This window comes from Numenius arquata, chromosome 1, assembly GCF_964106895.1.
Source record: "Numenius arquata chromosome 1, bNumArq3.hap1.1, whole genome shotgun sequence".
In the NCBI taxonomy this organism is placed as follows: Eukaryota; Metazoa; Chordata; class Aves; order Charadriiformes; family Scolopacidae; genus Numenius; species Numenius arquata.
In genome coordinates, this window is record NC_133576.1 from 82,302,691 (window position 1) to 82,320,679 (window position 17,989).

General features: G+C 39.7%; 1 protein-coding gene across 1 annotated transcript in view; it reads right to left on the minus strand.

The window, feature by feature from the left end:
* The window catches only part of PCCA (propionyl-CoA carboxylase subunit alpha), a 292,639-nt gene that overhangs the window by 168,946 nt on the left and 105,704 nt on the right, over positions 1-17,989 (minus strand). Inside the window, exons 11-12 of the mRNA XM_074156847.1 lie at positions 13,775-13,869; positions 7,140-7,290 (exon numbers count right to left, since the gene is read on the minus strand). Of these exons, the coding sequence (XP_074012948.1) occupies positions 7,140-7,290; positions 13,775-13,869 (246 nt within the window). The remainder of the gene's footprint in view (positions 1-7,139; positions 7,291-13,774; positions 13,870-17,989) is intronic.

The window sequence follows — 17,989 nt, forward strand, 5'->3', positions numbered from 1 at the left end:
CAGTCTTAATGCTTTACCATCCTGGGGTTCATCCACAGCTACAAAAATAGTCATGCAATTTTTATGAAGACTTGGAGCTAAGAGTTAAGCGAGCAATGGCTGTTCCCCTTATATTCAGGAGAATAATTTCAGGACACATTTTTCTCAAGACCATCAAGGTACTCAGATCTAATAGCAAAGACTTCTGGATACTCTCACTGATTGCTCTCCTGCCCCTATGTGGATAAGGCATCAAGTTACTCACACACCAGTTGGAACATTCAAGCAGACCACAGCGGCCAACAAAATCTAAACTTCAGTAGACTTAGAACTACAGCCCATGTAACCCCTACTACTGTAAGTCCCTAGTTGGTGTCATATACTCCTTTACATTCAGATAAATAATCTCAAAACTAACTTTCAACATACACCTCAGCTTCACCTGGATTCACGATTCACCTGGAATCCCACAGGCTTTTCCATGGCAGCCACATCCAGTATCAATTCACCCAAACCCAATTTACAGATGCTCCTCAGCCCTCTTTTATTTCAAGTAAGCCTGGTTTCTATTTTGGAGAAGCGAACAGCAGAGGTGCACACATGTTCTGCTCTTCAGGCATGCCAGCTTCCTGTCTACTATGAGCAGAAGCACTCTAGGGTCACATCTTTTCGCAAAATAGTTCACAACAGCCATGTATATGGGATTCAGGAGCACATAGTAAAAAAACAGCTTTTCAGAAAGGCTGTTGGAGAGAAGACAATGTTTGGATTAACATACAGAATGAATGGAAAGCACACAGGAATACATAACTGGCAACGTCCTATGTTGGCCTTTTCTATAGGCATAGTACATCATATGAATTGCTGCTTATTTTCTGATTTATTACTGTGTGATTGAAGAACTGAGTGCAACCAGAACCACAAAAATTTTAATGAACTAAGATGCTCAGGTAGACTTCTTGTTATTTCCTAAGTAAGACATTGCAGAATTAAAAACTAATGCACAAACATTTAGTACCAACTAATTTTTTAATAACAGCATATAATATCTTTGAAAGATATTTAATCTACTTCCACATAGGAAGTTATCTTCTAATAATATTCGGTTTTATCAATTTTTCTTTGCAAGGTTTTGTTACTTTATTGTACTGGACAGACATGGGTAAGAAACCACTTACATAGAAACCACTATGAATATGGAATCTGTCTTTTCTGTGCACACACACTTTGTATCAACAAGTTATTTAGCTCACAAGCTCAACATAACTTTCTCAATTAACATCCTGCACTTCACATAATAAAAAAAAAAAAAAAAACAAACTTGCACCCACAAAACCTACCCTTTTTTTCCTAAAGATACAATTCCTGCTTTCACAATATTTAGCAGCCCTGTTAAAGCCCTGTCAGAGTACTTCATTCAAGGTGGCTCTGGTCACACTGCAGCTATTCTTGGGTTTTCTTTACATCAAGCTCAAAGGAAAAAAACTAATGTACCCTTTAAAGACTGATCTTTTGTTTCTCTGTTTATTAAAAATGGAGAGAAGCATCCTTTTTCTCTACTGTTTTAATAGTACTCCATGATAGTTACGTGGTAACGTTGTCTCTAAGATATCACTCCGTGCCCTGCCAGCACTGTTAATGGCATCTTTCAGATTCAATGACTTACACAAACAATGTCATTCTCTTCTGTCAACAACAATTAGCAATGCCTTTCTGTAGTTCTTTTGGGAAGCCTGAAAAGCAGACAACCAGTAGCTACATAATGGAAGTTGCATTAGGAGGCAAGAATGTGGCAAAAATCTGGTTAACTGTCGTCGGCTGACCCTCTTGTGTGAAGAAGTGTTGTTTGGCAGCAAAATCACCTTTTCTTTCAGTTCTAAAAATGGCCATGAACAGCTGGTATAAACTGTGTGCAGAATGGATTCTGGTGGGTTTAGGGGATTGGTAATGGGATAAGAGACCTTTCACCTTGAGGTCAGTAGTTCAAATTCAGCCCAGGTTAGCAGCAATTGAAAGTCTTTACCATCTGACACTGTTCGTTAGCCTATTTAAAATGACTGAAGCAAAGTGTCACAGTAAAACAAGATTCCAGTATTAAGAAATATGAAGAGTCTCAGCAAAACAGCAGAAACAGTCACTTGAGACTTCACTTTGAAATCCCGCCATTCAGACTTTGTAGAAACCTACTCCCCTTTACCCCTGACAGCCCCTTTTTCAGGGTTCCTATGCTCCTGCCCACCACCTATCACAATCCATCCTCCAGGCAGGGACGCACACCAAGACAACAAAACCACCTCTCGCCGTCCCACGGGTCTGCTACAGATACCACAGTCACCACCTCTCTGTGGTTTTCGCTGGCAATCCGGACTCAGCTCATCGCTTTGCTATTTATATTTTGCTGCTGATGTTTATATAGTGCAGCTGGAATATTTTCCAGCACTTCTCTCCTTCACTGGGCAAACGTGTAGCAGGTGCTGCCTAATGATGTGCAACAGAATACAGATACCATTAAGAGACTGTTAGAACCAGCACTTTATAAGAAGTGGAGCTCCAGACAACCACCAACAGGTTTTCTACGTATTTCTAGACATTTCCCAAAACTGTGCTTTTTATACTTTCATGAGTGGACAAACAGATGAAAAGGGAGGTAGAAAGAGACATGTTGCATGTAAAACTTCTTCCTCTGTCTTTTACATCAGGCACAGCCAGTTTTGTACAAAGACAGAGCTCTGGAATACAAAATTTTCCAGAGGTCAGTAAAACACTGAAAATAATGGAGAAAAATCTTAACACTGGGTAATGGTTTATGGGTGTATATAAGCTTCTTTACATTCGTCTGATGCCTTAGAATCAAGTTACTTTAAGAGAACCGGAACACATTTATATAAAATAAATACTCTCTCTATAATTAACTGTAAAATAAAAACATACAGATATGCCATTTGCTTTCAATAAATCTTTTACAAACACATAAAAATTAACTTTTAGTCCCTAAAAAGATATCACAGAAATATTCAAACTGTCACATGAGGAGAAGACACACTGCCACTCAAATAACCACACTTCTCAACTCCACTGTCCTGAATTCAGTCTATGCAAATGATCTTCTCAATCAGATTACTCTAAGCAAATTTGGTCACTTTTTGGAGGAGCAAGGGAGTGCTCGCCAGTTACTTAAATCACACAACACACAGGGGAAGCAGAAGGTTGGGAGCAGACCTGAGACACAGCTGTACAAACTGTATTCAAGATGAGTGCTCTCTTCACACTGCCTATCGTACTTTTCTCAGTTCTCCTCAAGCTTCTCATTTCAAGGTACTTCAAACTTCTTGCTGTCATCTATTGATTCACACGGAAGCAGCTTAGCCACATTGCACACCCGTACATTAACAGATATTCTTTATTTACAGACCGTAGACTCTCCTATAAAGTCAAAGAGGTACATTTATAATCTTCTAGTGAAATGTAGAAGAGACTTTCCTGGTGAACGCCAGCATTTCAGATGGTACCACAGTAAGGAGATTTTGACAAAATTTTCAAGTTAGAAAGGCTATCAGTCTATGGGGTCAGAAACTTTTTATTTATTTAAAAGCTCTTGTTTGGACTATGGACTTGTTTGTCTGTGGACTATGACTGCCTTTGATTAGGCTGCTGACAACTAAGTAACACAAAGCACACCGCAGCATAAGCAGCTATAAAGAATCAGATATTCAACATCTGGTCTGCCTCAATGATCCTAACAGCAGTAAGCTGCCTGAAAACCACTCCAAAAGTGCCCTAAATGACAACATACAGAATTTCTCTTGTAGCTGCTAGGGCAGCCATATCTATGTTTTCTTGTGGAAAGCAAGAATAACTAGTTTTGCTATGCAATTATCCAATCTCACGTTTCGTACTTATCAGCTAGCCTTTGAAAGATGGCAAAGCAGCAGATAGAACAAAAAGTACATTGCCAACAGCAAAGAATAAATCATTCTAGCTGAATCACTTGGAGAGAGTGAAACATCTGTAACAGATTTGTGTAGCATACAAGAGACAATGGAGCTGATTCACCAACTTTTTTCACTTTTCAACTTCATATTGTATTGCAACAAGACTTAAAACAAAAATAAAACAAAACATAAGCTTCCTGTAAGGTGCTACTTATACTTTTTTTGCAGAACTACCCAGCAGAAAAGGCATATTCCCAAAGAGTTCCCCAAAAAGACAGCCAAATAATACAACTCTCAATTACTGCAAAATCATTTACAAAAAACACTGGAAAATATCTGACAGATACACCAAAGGAAGGGAGGGGAGAAATCAGCAGGCAGTGCAAAGTATTGGACATGGTTTAATTAGCTTTACACAAGTATATTCTGAAGTCTGTATCTAAAGTAAAAAGGCTACAGTGATCTGATAAGAAATTGCTGAAACATTAAAACAGACACAGGGAATACCGTAACTTAGTAGACACATGCTGATGATGCTGACAGGTAGCTGTGTCTCTAATGCACACTAACAAAGGCCTTAGAAGCATCATTTATGGATCAGATGCCCATCATTTAGGGAAGTTCTTCCAGCTGTGGAGCATTCAGCAAAAAACAGGGAAGTGAGCCTGTTAGCCACTGTTCACAGTTAGGAGATGCAAAAGGAAAAGGTTGAAGCAATACAAGAACATCTTGAGACTCTCCTGGTTCTGAAGTTAAATCTGGACAAGCTTCATTCAAGTTTCTATGTTTGGCTCTTCATAGAAGGGAGCAAGAACAAGATGTTAGTTGCATAACTGTTAGCTGAACAAAAAGTAAAGCTTGAGACCTGGGAGAAGTGACAAATCAATTGGGTAAGCCTGGGGAAGAATCAGAGGAAATTACTACTCTCCAGCCTCAAGCTGAAATGCTAATTAGAGACAATACAGCATCAGGATAGAGGAATTAGAGAATATCTACACAACTACTGTAATTTAAGATTACTAACTTTTTTAAGAGTTGGAAAGAATGAGTCTGCTATTATAGGGAACTGTCAAACTGCTTAGGCTATATTTAAAAAGAGTCCTTAAAGTCCTTAAAGATGGAATTGTGAAAGCTTTCTTACTGCTCTATGTAGAGACCTCTACAATTAAGCAAGTCTGAGGTTTGGGACTTCGAACACTTACCACTACGCATTGCAGGGGAAAGACACCACAACACAGCAAAGATAACGTCTTAAAAACAAATCATAAAAAGAATCAGCTCCAAGGATATTCCATCACTAATTCCATTTAGGAATCGATGGACAATAAAACACTACAGAAAGGAAATGGTTTTGAACTTCCTCTGCACTGGTGAGGCCACAACTGGAATACTGCATCCAGTTCTGGGCTCCCCAATTCAAGAGGGATAGGGAACTACTGGAAAGAGTCCAGCGAAGGGCAACGAGGATGATTCAAGGATTGGAGCATCTCCCTTATGAAGAAAGGCTGAGAGAGCTGGGACTCTTTAGCCTGGAGAAGAGAAGGCTGAGGGGAGACCTTATCAACGCTTATAAATATCTAAAGGGTGGGTTGAAGGAGGAGGGAGCCAGACTCTTTTCCGTGGTTGCCAGTGAGAGGACGAGGGCCAACGGGCACAAGCTGGAACATAGGAGGTTCCACTCAAATATGAGAAAAAACTTCTTCACGGTGAGGGTGACAGAGCACTGGAACAGGCTGCCCAGGGAGGTTGTGGAGTCCCCTTCTTTGGAGATTTTCAAGACCCACCTGGATGCAGTCCTGAGTAACATGCTCTGACATGCTCTGGGCAATCCTGCTTCAGCAGGGGAGTTGGACTAGATGATCTTTATGGTCCCTTCCAACTCTAAAATTCAGTGAAATTCTGCCGGGTTATGCAGAAAACAATGAATTAATTTTCTTGTATGTAAACAAGAACGTAGAGAGTCACTGGAAAGCGTTCTCTCAAAAACTACAAGATTGGGAAAAGCATAAAGAATATGACCAAGGAGGAAGAAATTCTTCATAATATTTTAATGAGCTATACACTGCCATTAACCACCGGCCTCTCTAACTGAATGTTAAGGTAGAACAGATTGCGCAAACTCCTAGCAAACGCACATGAAGCATGTCTCTCATCACTAATTCCAAAAATAAGGAAAGGCAAATTTTAGCACCAGTCTTCCCCAGTGCAGGGGAAGATTGCAACACCCCCATTCCTGCTTTGTACCCCAAATCCTCTCTCACTTCTTTACCCAAAGCATAAATTTACCCAGCCATTACACGAAGTCATGCAAAGATGTCAGAATTACGAGGACCTCTTCATGCTCTGTCACTGCCCACATGTACAAGGGGCAGGCAGGACACAGCCCTAGCTAAATGTAGCTAAAACAGAATAAGAAGCTAATCTCTTTATTGCTTGATTCCCCATTTCAGTCTTTCCAGCATTATTTAACAAAGTCAGAAAAGGAGGATGAAGATGATGGAATTTACTTGCTTGTAAGTTGAACTTTCTTCTCATCTTTGAGAATGATATCCAGACTTTAAGTTATGTGCCTGTTTTCATAGATTATGACCAGAAATGCATTGTAACAGTCAAATAAGAGGTAGAGGGGGTTTTCCATAAAACACTGTTTGACCATTCATTTGCAGTGTGCATTGTAACATCTACTGCTGACTGCATGAACTATTACAAAAAATCCTACACCCTGTCAGCATGCTTTTTACACAGTTTCATTCCAGTCACAGTTTCAATCATACGCAGATTTCTAGTGTTTTTATTGCTGATATGCACATATAGTGTTAATCACCCTCCTAGAGAAACTCAGCAAGCAATCATCAAAGTATTAAAAAAAATAAAAAAGAAACTTCAGGGACCGGTGGGGAAAAGCATAAGAGCACAGTGGCTAGCCACTTACTGTGAACTCACAGTGGCACTTAACAGTGACCTCTTGCAAGGTCTCTAGGTCAAGTGTAACAAAGAGCCAAAGCTCCAAACACTTACTTGAGCGCTGTGCAAGGGCTCACTGCTGCAGTGTTGTATATGCAGGCTTATTTAAGTGAGTACATCTTTTAAGTTCAGTGGGAAGTGCTCACACACGTCAAGTTAGTTATGTTTAAGTCTTTGCAGGAGCAGACCCCTAAGTATGGAAGGAGGTTATGTTCTGTTTTTTTAAATAACACTTTTTTGAATCTGTAGAACTGTTTTTCTTACCTGAAGTCTAGTATTCATTTCCAAGAAGTAGAAATTCTTACTGGAGTCCACAAGGAATTCTACTGTTCCAGCAGAGGAATATTTTACCGCTTTGGCAAGAGCTACTGCTTGTTCTCCCATTGCTCTTCGAGTTTCAGGGTCTAGAAAAGTGCTACAATACAGAAACAATGCCTTTCTTTAGTTAAAAAAAAAAAAAAGTAATTAAATCATTTCATCTTCTGCTTTAACTACCACCAAAAAAGGGACATCATTAATTAAGTTATGAAAACATGTCAAGACTGTGAAATGTTCGCCCTTTCCTTTATATTGCTCCTGAATAGATATGCTGCATGCTTCGCAATTACTGCTACTGTACAGGAAATTCAGGATAAATAACAGAATTCTTTAAAATATAAAATAACAGAACACAACACTTTTTAGAACAGATATTTATAATAATCCAAGTTAATTGAAAATAAATACAAACAGATCCATGATATTTTAGAAGGCATATCTATTTGCAAAAAACCAACAAAAAAATCCCTCTAATGGAAATATAAATGCCAAAATACAAGACAGAAGGTCTAAGGGGATTTTCTTTTCTGACTGAATTAAAACACCATGGACGTTTCATTGATATTCTATGCAATAAAGAAAGAAAATTCGGGCATACATACTATTTGACTAAAACGTCATCAACAATATCATGACTTAAACCTTCATGTCCTGTATTTACTCTCTCAGCTTTACGTGTAAGCTGAATGCTAGTTATCCCTATTTGTTAATTGCAATTCATTCCTTTCCACAAATTCTGGACACACTCAAGGGCACCCAAAGAGCAGCTCAGCTACCACCTTGGAAGCCACTGTGAACATTGCCCAAATGCCAAAGTCCTCCAGGATAGGCAAGCCTGAGCCCCAAAAATGGGGAGGTGGCCCCCCACACGAAAGGCAAACCCAAGCACCAAAACAGGTGAGGCAGACCCACCTAAAGGAGAGCCCAAGTCCCAAAGACAGAGATTCGGCCCCTCTCCCCAGAAAATGCAAGCCCAAGCCCCAAAGGCGGCAAAGTGGCCCTTCCAGGTAAAGGCGAGCCAGAGTTCCAAAGTGGGCAACATGCCACTTCCACTGGTCAGGAATCGAAAGACTCCAGAAGGTACACATTCTGCTTGTTAACTCTCCTCTGTACTGCAAATTCAGATTTAGATTAACCTAAGCAGAATGTTGATTCAGAGCTAGAAAAATTTCTGTGGCATTCCACCAAAGCTGTGAAAATGGTTGCCCCTCACCCTGATACACTGACCTTCAGTGAAAGATGACATGTAGCTGTTCATCTTATATGAGCTGTTCATCTTATATAAGCAAAGATGCTTATTATATTTCTTTGGTGACTTACATTAGGCACATAGCTATCATTTTTAAAGTACTTTTTTAAGGGAATAGGAAGTTATTTCTACCTTACCTTTAATAAGTTACTGCTTAAAACGAAAATACCAAGTATTACATATTTCTTGAGGTGTCCTCAACAGTAGGTCCTAATTCTGCAAAGGAGCAATCAGGAACCTCCGTGTAACTGAAGTGGTCCCATCAAAGTCAGTGAAGCTCCCTCTGGGGCCCAGGGCCCAGACAGAAGCCAGTGCTGGGTCAGGACTCATCTTTCAGTACTTACTATGGGGGTTTTCACTGAAACCTGAACTCACAGAAGAGCTGGAGACTTCTGCCACACCAAACCATATTTGACACGGCACAAAAGGTGCAGAAATACCTAGGCAAACTGGGAGACAATGGAAGCCTTTTCTTCACGGAAAAAGTGCTACCTAGCACCTCTGTCCTTGCAGTGCCCACAGAGGCAGATTCTGACGGACAGTAGGGCAGGCATTTTCAGAATTTAGGAAAAAATTCCTTTCTTGGCAAACAATGCCATCACAGGAAAAAGAAAGTCAAGCCTAATCCCCGGAAAGCTATCAAGACCCTACATCAGATGAAAGGAAAAACAGAAGATGTGCACACCTACCAAAAATAGGCGCTGGTAATGTAAAAGTTTCATAATATTTCTTATTTTGATTCAATAAGAGAATACTACATTACACAAAATCAACAATCTATAACTCAGTTTGGGGTTTTTCTGCAGGGGCTTTGATCATGAAAGGTCAATGAGTGGCTTATGAAGAACAGAACCTTTTCAATATCAGCTTCATACTCTATTTCTAGAATAACTATTATTACTTCTCATATGGATGAAAGACAGTTACTCCCCCTTATTACAGTGGTGTCTTCCCTATGTTTGTTAAATGTAGGTCTGAGATCTCTCTGTTCACCTCCTGCTGTAGCCGAAGAATGGAACAGAGGTGTCACACTGCTAAACTTGATCTCTGCCACGTGGTTAAGCCTTATGTTCCAAAATGACTCGATCATCCCTGCAATCAGCTAGGTTAATTAACCAAAGTTTTCCTACTCCCCTCTGCTGCTTTACCTTTCATATACATTGTTTCTCCCTTCTTTAGCAATGCACCTTTTGCAACTGAAATAACTCTTCTCCAATCTAATTAGGCATCACTTGAAAACACAGCATTTTAAACCTGACTTCAAATCTTTTTCTCATACATATACCTGTTATTCTTTTGACCAAATAGCTCCTATGCCAGCATGAAGGCTGCAAAATAAAAAGGATTCACAAGATAAAAGCACCAAAAAAAAAAAAAAGATCAGACCTGACATTTCACTCGTAAGACCTTCTTCAAGCTATTGTGAAGTTGATCAAAGACAATACAGTTGGTTTGTTCTATTGTTTCTAAATCCAGAGAGATGACCACATGGGCAAGATGTTACCTCTCTGCTTCTAGTTCATCAGATAATGTTTCCCAAAAATATCTCTATTGCTTCACTCATAGATAAGGTTGAGATTTTGAAAGGTACAGACAGTTACACCATCAGTGGAAATTTACTGCTCAGCTTAAACAAAACAACAACAACAACAAAAAAATCACATTTACTCTTTCGCTGAAGATACCACTACACTGGGAGAGAATAGTAACTTCATTTTTTACATGTCAAGGTCAGTTTACTTGCTCACAGCAAACAATTAAGCACAGTTTGTTTAAAAATTTACTGACCTACAGAAAAAGATTCTCTTTTGAGTTATCTACCATGTACTACCAACACCATAGGCATAAATATGCTCAAGTATTTAGAACGCAGTTTTGCCCCCACATCTAAACTGTGCCCACCTACCAATCATGTACGCAGTCACAAACAGAACAGGTTCCCTGTTTCTCTTAACCCCAAATCCTTCAAGGATTTCTAGACAGAGCAATAGGAAGCGTGGAGCCTGACATGCATACAAGGCAGCACAAGTCTACAGAGAACTTGTACGTGGTCTAGTTTAATAACGTACCTTTTTGCTAAGTTCTGGCCTATACACATTCAATCAAATTGTTAGTGGCTTCACGTAGCACCCTGGCAGATAACCTGGAATCTGATCCTGAAGTACTTGACATCATACTGAAATCTTTCAGAGAGAGCTTAGTGCTTGGAGAAAGTGAAAGAAGTTGCTGTCCGTGCACCTTCCAAGGACAGAAACATTCCTGAGAGAAGCTAACAATGGAGCATGCAAAAAAGGTCACAAAAATAGTTTAACTGTTTCACTTGCATTCTAATGCAGTCGCTTACTGGTAAAACAGTCTCCCTTTTAAATCTCCTGCCTCTTAGATCTTTCTGTCACAAGCAGAAAAAGACATTTTTGTCTTTTGAACTGAAACTGAAAGAGTATCTTTTAGTTTAAAAAGACACCACAAAACTAATATCTCAGACAGACCAGGCAATCTCAACTCTGAATGTATGCAGCTAGGAAAAAACCCCAACATAATAAACAAATTATTTCCTGCCCAAGATGAAACTCGGGGAAATTTTGAAAAATTGTTGACAAACTGTCTGAAGAGTCACCTTATTCTGAAAGTACTGGATGCTAAGGATTAACCGAAAGGATGTGGAATCACTGGATAAAAGTAGAGACAACAAAACAGGCAGATAGCAAGGTCTAAGAACTTGCTCACTGTGGATGCCAATATGGATCTTACATGCCAGTACAAAATACAATGGCAGGGTGCTCTTCCATCATTACTTGTCCAGGATAGGTCTGAAAATGTAGAGAAGGTTTAACACCCACTGTCCTGAAGTTCAGCATTTTGAGGTATGATAGAGATCGTATCTCGAATATTGTGTTCAGTTTTGAGCCCCTCACTACAAAAAAGAGCTAAAGCATGTTCAGAGAAGGGCAATGAAGCTGGTGAAGTGTCTGGAGAGCTAGGTCTTATGAGAAGCGGCTGAGGGAACTGGGGTGGTTTAGCATCTTCCAGAGAGGTATGAAGCTAGAAGCAAAGAAAATTACTGTAAATCACTGGAAATTTTGTGTAGCGCTAACTTTGCCCAACACTAACTAAAAAACTGGTGATGATCAGATGTGTCTTATTGTCTGCGCTTCCCAGAACAGACATAGTAGGACAACTGACTACATTAAAAGAGTATAAGCAAAGTTTGTTGGTCTCTTATTTGAAACTGGGGGGCAGGGGGATTGGCCACCGGGAACACCAGGGCTCCCCTTGAATACCGTAACCTCATCAGGGTGTGAACCAAAGAGCCTTCTCTCCTCAAAAGAGAGACTGAACTTCCCTAGAAAAACTGGAGATTCAAACACAAAATGATCCCGTAAGTTCAAAAGCTGCAGACTTAGCTGTAAGAAAATCGTAGAGATTATTCTCAAAGCCAAAAGGCCCTCAACAATCAGTCTTTTAAACTAGATACTTAGGAGAAATTCATCATAGGAAAAAGTAAAACAAGAGAAGCTCAAGAAGCAGCCAGAGTCAAAAGCCCTAAAGTGTACAAGAGAAATATTTTAGCCTATAGCATCCCTATCTCCTGGCCTTCATGAAATAGGTTGAAGCTTTTGTTTTTCTTATCTCTGAGCTTTTAATAGCAGCTACCATTTAAAATAGGAGAAAAAAAGGACTACCTATTTCCTCCACCCAGCTGCATGAGAAAAGGTGTTTCCAGGAATCACTAATCAATGAGATTAACTGGAACAACATTCACAAGAAGGGCTAACTTCAGGCTGTAGGGTCTCTGTAGTATCTCACAGAAGTTAATGCCCTGCTTATCCGCAACAGTCTTGTAACCCTTTGTAAATAAATGGATTCTGCAGCCAACTGCAAGTGGCTGCAAGGCAGATAAGGCTTCCAAAGCTGTCAGTAAAAGTTTGGCAGAGTCTAAAACATTCAACAAAAAGGAAGAAGAGTTTTCACGCCAAATTTTGGAAGCTATTGACTCGCCTACACTCTTTTGTAGAGTTATAGAAGGGGATGAGAAAACTTACTGGCAACTCCAACAGAGAAGCCCAAGAAAGTTAAAAGGCTGGTATTTCTGATGAAAGAAAACACTCTGATCACAGTTGGCTGGTGAGAGAAAGACATATCACTCCTTTTAATTGACCATAGGCATGGAGAATGAGAAGGCAGTAGTGGCAGGCAGTGCCTTACCTGTACTCCTGAAGCAAAAGACTCTCTTAAGTGCTTAGGTATACATATATGCACACACACACATTCTATTGGAACCTGAAGACTTCACATTTCACAAACAAAAGCATAGTAAGATCATTAGGCATAAGCCTTCTGACAAAACCACAAGCGGTACCAGAAAGCAGCAAGTGCTATTTAATTATTTATTAGTGGGTTTGTTGCTTAAAGTTTGGTTTTAATTTAAAATGTAGGTCATAACAGTGCCAGTCTCACAATTATGATCCAATATTAATTTACATGCTGCCTCTAAATAAACATCATTTGAATGACGTGCTTTTCCTCACATCCTAAATTGTTGCACCACATAGTTCTGTGCTATAATAATGGCAAACCCATCCCAGCTGGAGAACACATTACACTGGGAATTCCCATAGTAAGTGATGTATCTATGGCCGATTTTCTGAAATCAGAACTTCCTTCTGACCTTTTTTCTACACATATTGTCTGATGAATGCCATGTAACAGAAAACACAGCAAGACCATACCTTGCAGAGTGGCAATGAATTTCAGCTCTATTTGAAATCAGTGGGATTAAGATAATTTAGTACTTGGACAACTACATCTACAGTTCACTACCACAAATGGTACTAAAAGTGGCACAGAGTATTTCATACTTCATGCTCCATTTCAAATAGAAATAAACAGTATTACCTGTCATTCTCACAGTTACTATAAAGTAGTCAAATATCTGTATATGTAGTAAAATGAATATTCTATATTTTACTCTCAAATCCGGAAGTTGAATGGCAAAAAAAGAAATAACCTCAGATATATTAAGAAAACCGTCTCACATACTATACATTTGATTGGTAAAATCCACATCCATATTATACAAGATCATGAAAAAAACTACCACCACAACACCTCTTTTATTCTTACGGAAAGACATCATGAAGCAAGATCAAAACACCTCAGGTACAACTTCAGAATTACATTACAGTCAAATGACTGTAACTTAAAAACTACAAAGAAAATAAAGGTTTAATAGAATAAAATTTCCTTGCATTTGTACAATAAATAAAACTAGCAGCTTTCCAAAAGTGCTTTCAGTAACTAGGAAGCTGCATCAAGAGTCCAGTATACATACCTCGGAGCTTCCTCCACAACTTTTTGGTTTCTCCTTTGAATGGAGCACTCTCTTTCATTCAACCACAAGGCATTACCATGTTTATCTGCCAAAACCTGAAACAACAACATGCAGCTATTAACAAACAGATGTATGCATACATACTATGATGGAGCATTCCATTTAATTTAAAAATAATTTTTTTCCAATCTAGAAAAAAAGGTTGGGAAAAAATGCTAGTGTAGAAAATTAATTGTGTATGAAATAATAATTGAATGCTCCTTCAAATTCTGAACAGCATTATTTTAAAAAGTCTCTCTATATAGAGTCTATACGTGGCAAAAAAAACCAGTCACTTCAAAATTTGTGAGAGGCTCCCAGAAGTTCAGAAATCAAAAGACTGTACTAAGATTAAAACTTTTTCAAGCATTTAAAATTGTATTGCATAATTTAATTACTCAAAAGTATATTGTTAAGCGATATCTTGTGTCAATGAAGGAGAAAAAAAATCTCAAAGAATGCCAAATTTTGTTACTGAATTACACACAAGCGTTTTCAGAAAAAATGGCTATTGGGGCTTTCTTAGTAGGCAAACCACAGCACTCTGTGTTTAATGAAAAAGAAAAATCTTCAGAAACTTTGCAATCTTTTATTACAGAGACTAAAATTCACTACTTCCTCAGTGCTTTCAATGGAAATTAAAGCAGTCATTTCAGGGAATTTCTTAAAAATCAGGTGTCAACTACAGTTCTTGGATGCAGCTTCAGTTCATGGAAGAGTTAAACATACAGTTAAGTACCAAGATCCAACTACCTAAAGCACATGTTAGAAAAAAACCCACAGATTTGGCATAATAGAATTCAATTGATTCTGCAACTCCAAACTGGAAGGAAAAGTAAGAAAAGGAACTCTAACCCTTTATGAAATTAACTGTACAGTGCAGCCATTTCCAAGAGCAGGATACTGGTTTCGAGGATTCAAGTAGACTTCTTCCAATCTTTCAATGTTATGCTCTACACTTATTCTTGGAACAATTTCTTTCATTGCAGACCACACCTGCTCCCTTTCTTCCTTATAAAATTTTCCATCTAATCCATTTTTTTTCCATCTATCTTTCTGCTCTGATCTGTGGGAACCTGTGCCAATATTCATGCTTCATTCTTTAATGGTGCAGTTCTACACTGAAAATCAACAAGATAAAAAAAGGAGACAATCTTCCTCAAACTGCGTGAACTCAACCGTATCTACTCACATTTGGGACAACGAATCTGTATTATTTATTATTCCTTTCAGCACCACAGAGAGAGTATGGCACTAAGCAAGATGAATTCCTGCATCTATGACACCAATTTTGCTGATGCGTGAATAATCTGGGTAGATGTGACTGAAAAGGAGGCACTGATCTCATGAAGACAACCTGCATGCACTGTGCAGCACCAGACCCAGAGCACTCCGCACCCTGTAGGATCAGATGTATCTTTTCCTCAGAAATTCTGTTGTGCTCCCATAAATTTATGGAGCTTTCTGCTGGGGAAAAAAGTCCCCTCCAAAGAGTTCTACAAGATCAATAACTTTGGGAGTTCCTAAACTACAACGTGTCCCAGAACCCCCCTCCCGGCCCAGGGGGAGGTTTAGCAGTGGCAGCACCAGGGTACTCCAGCCAACTGCAAGATTCTGTAACAGGCACCTCAGCACCAGTAAAAAAAAAACAAACCCTAACAGCGTGTAAAGCAACTTCCTAACAGAGTCTTAATTCATCCAATCCACAACTAAACATCATGGAAGCTCTACAGAAACTCATTTGGGAGGAGAAAAGATTTTTTTTGTTGTTGAAAACAGTACCTCTAGGGCATAGCACAGTACTCAGATGGAAAAATCACTGTCCTGCAAGTAGAATGACTCATTGTGAGCACTTCTGTTTCATTGCCACAAAGCCTACAACTTTCCACAGAATTCAGCCTCACAAAACCAAACAAACCAAAAAGCTTCTAATATTTCAAAAAAAATTAGTGCCTGTGCTTTGCTTCTCTATTTTCTTAAGGGGAAAATAAAATACTTTTCAAATCAACTAGAAAAAATTTTCATAGAATCATAGACTCGCCTAGACTGGAAGGGACCTTTCAGATCATCTAGTCCAACCATCAACCTAACACTGACAAAGAACATCACTAAACCATATCTCTAAGCACCACGTCTACCCATCTTTTAAATACCTTCATGGATGGTGACTCGAACACATCCCTGGGCAGCCTGTTCCAACGCTTAATAACCCTTTCAGGGTAAAAATTTTTCCTAAAATCCATCCTAAATCTCATCTGGCACAACTTGAGGCTGTTTCCTCTTGTCCTATCACCTGTTTCTTGGGAGAAGAGACCAACCCCTGCCACTCTACAACCTCCTTTCAGGTCTCCCCTCAGCCTCCTTTTCTTCAGGCTAAACAACCCCAGCTCCCTCAGCCTCTCCTCATAAGACTTGTTCTCCAGATCCCTCACCAGCTTCATTGCCCTTCTCTGGACCCACTCCAGAACCTCAATGTCTTTTTTTGTACTGAGGGACCCAAAACTGAACACAGTATTTGAAGTGGGGCCTAACAAGGGCCGAGTACAGGGGGATAATCACTTCCCTAGTCCTACTGGCCACAGTATTTCTGATACAGGCCAGGATACTGTTGGCCTTCTTGGCAACCTGGCTCATGTTCAGCCGACAGTCGACCAACACCTCCAGGTCCTCTTCCACCACGCCATTCTTCCCCAAGCCTGTAACGCTGCATGGGGTTGTTGTGACCCAAGTGCAGGACCCGGCACTTGGCCTTGTTGAACCTCATCCCATTGGCCTCAGCCCATCGATCCAGCTTGTCCAGATCCCTCTGCAAAGCCTTTCTACCCTCAAGCTGGTTGACACTCCCACCTAACTTGGTGTCATCTGCAAACCTACTGAGGGTGCGCTCGATTGCCTGGTCCAGATCACTGATAAAGATATTAAAGACGACTGGACCCAATACCGAGCCCTGGGTGACACCACTCATGACTGGCCACCAATTGGATTTAACTCCATTCACCACCACTCTCTGGGCCCAGCCCTCCAGCCAGTTTTTAACCAAGCAAAGAGTACTCCCACCCAAGCCATGGGCAACCAGTTTCTCCAGGAGAATGCTGTGGGAAACTGTATCAAAGGCCTTACTAAAGTCCAGGTAAACAACATCCACAGCCTTTCCCTCATCCACCAAGCAGGTCACTTTGTCATAGAAGGAGATCAGGTTTGTCAAGCAGGACCCGCCCCTCATGAACCCGTGCTGGCTGGGCCTGATAGCCTGGTTGTCCTTCATGCTCTGCATAATGGCATAAAGGATGATCTGTTGCATGACCTTCCCAGGCACCGAGGTCAGACTGACAGGCCTGTAGTTCCCCAGATCATCTATCCATCCATTCTTGTGGATGGGTGTCACATTTGCTAGATGTCAGTCAGCTGACTGACAAACCTCCCCGGTTTGCCGGGACTGCTGGTAAATGATGGAAAGTGACTTGGTGTCCCTTCACGACATTGCAGAAATTAAGTAGGATACAAGAAATCTGGATCTTAAAATAAACTTTTATCCATTATCAGCTAATACAGCTCTAAGAGACAAGCATGAAGATTCACTATGAAAACATAATTATAAACAGAATAAGGCAAACAACATCTGGGGTTAGGCTTTTATTTTCATTTTGTGTCCACTGTTTTCATTATCAGAAACTAAAGAAGATACTTCATAAAACAATTATATTTCAGAACACATTTATAGAATGTTGAAATCATTACCTCTGAGGTGATGCGAGATTCCAGTATACATGTCACTAAAAATTCATGTCACAGCTACAGCTTTTTTTCCTAAATATTCCTAAAAGTATACTTCTTGTTTTGTGGCATTAGATGATTACAACATTAATACATGCTATGCACATCTAAATACCAAAATAATTAAATAGACTGTATTGCAATCTCTCCTACATGATGCAGCTAAATTCCACTTCCAGCTGTAGGATTAAGCCAAGTAATAGTTCGACATTCCGGGTACTCTTACTTTAAACTCAGGTCCTTTATATCAGATATTTCAGGAGATCAAGACTTCAAATCAGTTCAAGCATAAAGTCTATTTGGACTCTATTTTCCTGTTAATTGTTTTAGTCTTTTCTCATGTTTTACAAAGTGATTGTTTTATAGCTAGACACAGGAAACCTCTTATTTAAGAATTTCAAG